The 5000-nt window shown below is 39.3% G+C and overlaps 2 protein-coding genes across 5 annotated transcripts in view; both read left to right on the top strand.

Moving 5' to 3' along the window:
• Positions 1-2575, top strand: part of LOC138052486 (uncharacterized) — a 34407-nt gene extending 31832 nt beyond the window's left edge. For all 4 annotated transcript variants that reach the window (XM_068899027.1, XM_068899019.1, XM_068899012.1 and 1 more), the window contains one exon: positions 1716-2575. In XM_068899027.1, coding sequence (XP_068755128.1) covers positions 1716-1982 — 267 coding nt within the window. In that variant the 3' untranslated portion in view covers positions 1983-2575. The remainder of the gene's footprint in view (positions 1-1715) is intronic.
• LOC138028521 (semaphorin-5A-like) overlaps positions 1-5000 on the top strand; it is a 530961-nt gene that overhangs the window by 164936 nt on the left and 361025 nt on the right. The window lies entirely within an intron of this gene.

The following is a 5000-nucleotide window of genomic DNA, read 5'->3' as shown; positions in this document are numbered from 1 at the left end:
CAACCAAAAGAATTGCACACTGGGGCAGCCTACTTCAGAATGTCAAGAGCAACAACAATGACAGCAAAAAGAGCAAATATTCTGTGCAGATAAAACTCAAGAGTTGTTAAGATGAGTCAGACCAACTACAATGATCTACAATTGGAAGATACATTGATGTTCAGCAAAGTACTTCTGATTGCCATGGCCTAACCTGAGGACTTATAATAACAGCAAGTAAGGCTACCATCACCCTTGGGTTTTCAGGGAAACAAAGAGTTTCATTCATCATGGTTTTATATAATTTCTAAACAACGTTGATGAAAGTAATATAAATGTAAACTATGCAAAGCAACGCAGAAAAATTAAAAGAGGAAACTACCTGGTAAGTCAGTTTATTCTAAACTGTTAATAGCCATACAATACTCTGAAATTTAGCAAACAAGTAAATTACCAGCATATCATGCATTTAATAATCAAATATGAATCCTAATCAACAGTGATTTAGATAAACATATACAGGCAACAACTAACGATAAAAGAGTCCGACGTCTCGGCGACATCTTGGCGCCATTGTCAAGGGAAACTAACATAAATATCTGATTTCAAAAGTAAGTAAGAGTTCAGAGTCATTAATTTGCATAAGTTAGACAAAGACCTTAGCGCGAATTGAGTCTGTATGTACATTTAAACACGGTTGTAATTGTTCAATGAGTACCATCCCGTTAACGAGACAAGCAAACTCAGTGTTCTGGCATTTCTTCAACACCTTTAAGCAATTGCGAAGGTCATCCGGAACCGTGCCTACGTTACTATTACCGTAAGGTTTACGCACTGACTGGAATATGAATCATATATGTAAGTACAAAAATTAATGTAAGAACCATTTTTGTACAGTCCATTTTCCTTTTTAATTTCCTGGATGGTTTTATGGAGTACTTTCTTCCAAGTTAGGAGCATATTCTTTCCTGAAAATTGTGTCTGGCAAATGATTCTTGTTCTCTCGTTTTACCGAGCTCTACTGACCGCTGCATATGACATGTTTTCTCCAGTTAATATTTTCGTTTATAAAAACCTTCCTATATCCTTCTTGAAGCTCAGGATCACTGGACAAAGTGTAGTACGTTATTCCTTTAGTTCTGTAGTTATTCGTACACAAAGAACTGCCAAAGTGCCAATGCCAAGGTTTCGTACAAGTCGCCATCTACAAACTGAAGTTCACTTCCGTCCGGCGAAACCGATAATTAGTGCCCAGCTTCCACCGTATGAAATCAGGCAATGAGACGAAGGACTTCTCGAAAGTTTAGCCTATTCATAACAGCAGCTATCCCAACCAGTCTCATCAGAATGAACGAAATACAAAAGGAAATCAAGCTTAAAGTTGAGGCTTATTGGTACAATTAGAAGCACAAAGACAAAAGAACAATTTGTTGGAAGCCATTTTTGAATAGGTTTGTGGCATTCGTTCAGATTGTTGATATTTACAACAATTCTGTTGTTCGTTTCGTTGCATGTACGACCTGATTTTCATAAAACAAGCTCACAAGCTTAGACATAGTTATACGGTGAATGTAATAAGGAGTAGGTGCGGTGTGTGTAAGGTATGATTCATGTGTACGTGATGGTTACATTTTGTGCAACCGTTTTCTTCTTAGGCCTGACTCAGACGATAATTGAAGACTCTTTCTTCACTAGACATGCCTGGATGTAATTTTTTTTGCTGCATTTGTTTATAGGCTGACGTGTTCAGTTATGGTGTTCTCCTTTGTGAAATGAGTATCCGACAAGAACCCAATCGAGAACAGCTTGAGATGCAAATACAAAGGATAGAAAGATATCATCCGCATCCCAAAATTCGTCCCCTCGTAAGAAGCTGTGTTAACCCAGTTCCTGGGAACAGGCCATCTATGGACGAGATTATTGAAGAACTTACAAACTGTCCTCGACGAACTTATATTGAGGAAATAATAACTGAAGAACTAGACAAAACCAGAAGCCAATAAGCCAGAAGTGTCGACCTTTCTCATTTGAGTTCGGCCTATCAGTTTACTGTATTATCTGAATTTAAAATACGGGCCCCGTCAACTTATGGCCAATCAGTTTGGACCTATAACCACAGCCCCTCTGATTGATCAACCAAGAAGCCGTAAGAGAGATTGCTCATGTTAAGGTGGCTTACTACAGTTTTCAGAAGAAAAAGAACAATATTTTGAAATCTTTGAAATTAAAGCAACAGGATGTCTTTTCTGATGTCTCTTCTGAAGTCACTGTAATTGATGTAAAATGTAATTTTACACGACAAATAAATGTAAATCAGGGGAAAATGCTAAATATAGTGGCCTGGCTCCTGGAGGGGGGACTGGAAACTAGACATTTTCAAGGCCTTTTTCTCAAAACCTAGCCATACGACCCCACCTTAAAATTTCAGGGTTTCCTTTGCAAGCAAAAATAATTAAGCATAGAAATAAATAGTTAAGTCTGTCCTTCAGGTTTTTCGCAAATGGCAAAAACGTTGATTTTTGTGTATTTTGATAATAACTGAAAAAACTCTCCGATAGATCTTTTTAAAAAAAATGTTAACGGTTTCTTCTTCATATTGTTTACTAATTCCCAAAATTTCCGTCTTGGTCGTACAGCTAGTTTTTGAGAAAAGGGTTTGAAATGTCTAGTTTTTTCCAGTCCCCCTCTAGGAGCTCCGTCGCTGCATTTAGCATTTTCTCCTGAATTGCTTTTATTTGTTAGGTAAAAATACATCTTACATCACTTGCAGAGACTAACACTTCGGAAGAGACATCCTGTTGCTTTAATTTCACAGATTTCAAAGTCTTAAATAGTAGATTTTTCTCATTTGCATTAGATTCGGCACATGGAAAGTTCGACGTTTGAACCAGGCCTAAGGCACGTTAATGCAAAATCATAGATCATGCAAGGAACACAATACCGCCACGTTTTTGTCCCCTCAAAAATGTAGCGGTAGCTAGCCTTCTGAGGTTGAAAAATGCTTATCTGAACAGAGAACAAAACGAACATGACTTCAAAAAACTAAATCCCCCAGCTAGAACAAAACTCCAAAACACCTTCTGACGCTGAGGATACACGAGGATACTTGGCACTCCTCAATGATAGCCAATCATTCTAACAACTTCAACCAAGAGAATTGCACACTGGGGCAGCCTACTTCAGAATGTCAAGAGCAACAACAACAACAACAACAACAAGAGCAAATATTTTGTGCAGATAAAACTCAAGAGTTGTTAAGATGAGTCAGACCAACTACAATGATCTACAATTGGAAGATACATTGATGTTCTACAAAGCACTTCTGATTGCGAGAAAACTGATGGGTCGCATTCAATCACAGATTGAGACTTGCCACACTTTTCACATCCAACAAGAAGTGTCCCTTTAAGTCTAAATCTTTGCGACCTATTTCCAACAATAGGGAAAGGGTGAAGGTTATCGTTATTTTTAGCTTAGGGTAAATGCACTTGTTTATTACTTAAGAAGCAGCATTTAGGGAACACTTTGTGACGTTAATTTTCTGTATTTCTAGACACGATTGATAATGAAGTTGGGGAGAAGAGAAAAGGGACACTCAGTAACTCTTATTGAAATCCTCGTCCATCTAATCTGGACCTGTCTCAGGTTTCAATCTTTGATAACATTATTTACTGATCATTTCATACAACACCGATAAGTTGCTGGATAGTTGATACTGATCATGAATCCACTATAATCCACATTCTGAATCCGATTCTTCGTATCTAATTCGATCGGATTTTTGAGATCTTTAGCTGTAGTCGAAGTCAGTAAATGAAGACATGTAGTTCAATTCAACTGGACTTTTCATGAATAAAAAAACTCCGCACTAAACACTGAAACTGCCTTGCAAAACCAGTTACCTCTGCAAATTTGAGTCCGATATGACGGGTAATAAATTTTTGCTTAAAAACTCGAAATGAGCCAGACCATAGAACCTAATCGAAAACATTAATCGCAAATAGACAGGATATAAAAACACGATCAGTGAATGTTCCCTAATTCACCGCATTTTGAGATGCTGTGTTCTCGAGTATATTGTGAACAGCCCATCTATGGACGCAAATTATTTATGGAAGAACTTAAATCCTGTAGAAGACGAATAGAGAATGAAGAATCTGCCTGCAGCAGATTAGTGAAAATCAGTGCAAGAAACTACTTTGAAAATCCTGCTGGCGAAGAGCATAACAGGTATTATCATTTGCCCTCTTCAGGGAATAGAGTTTCAGTCGAAGAGAAGACACCAAAGGCATCTGATAGTAAACATGTTGGAGCGCTCAGGTAAAGGTTTGACAGCATTCCTAGTCGAGTTTCAAGACGTTCACAAGGACCCTACGCAACAGCGGCTGGGAAGTAAATATGGGATGTCTGCACCAACGATTCAAGGCAAGTCGGAGGTCTTATGGTGTAAAAAAGGTGCATTACCACAGCATAACCAGGGTAAAGTAAGTGAACGCTTAGAAAATATATCCCAACAGGGTCCCGAACGGAAGGGCAAGGAGGCTGTCTCATCAGTTGGGGCGGGGAACAACATTGGATCCGTGCGAACGGCGACTCTAGTGTCGCTGAAAAAGTTTCGTGTGCATCCAGGAATTCGAAGTACGAATGCCCAGTCTTCCAAGAGCGGGCTGACTATGGATGGACGAAGTGGTTTCCCTGGTTTTTTTCAAGGCAGAATAAACACGTCAAGGCGCATTCGCTTCGACTCAATCCTGGCTAGATATTCATCCACAACACCATCGAGATACAGCATGACGAGGAGTGATGCTTTTAAAGACAGTAATGTGCGCCGGTTCCCGTTTGAACTTGGGTACAGTCCAAGGGGAAAAAGAACTTCTGCCATTCAAGATTAGGATACTCCCTAGAGACGCTAGAGAATCGTAGAGATTGGGAGATGCACCATTAAAAAAGCATTAGGCCTTCCAGCACGTAGCTGGAAGATATCCCGGGGTGCTTCTAGGGCACCACGAACCAAGGCTACA

The sequence above is a fragment of the Montipora capricornis genome, chromosome 1, assembly GCF_036669925.1.
Source record: "Montipora capricornis isolate CH-2021 chromosome 1, ASM3666992v2, whole genome shotgun sequence".
NCBI lineage: Eukaryota > Metazoa > Cnidaria > Anthozoa > Scleractinia > Acroporidae > Montipora > Montipora capricornis.
This window is presented reverse-complemented; position numbering and strand designations above follow the sequence as displayed.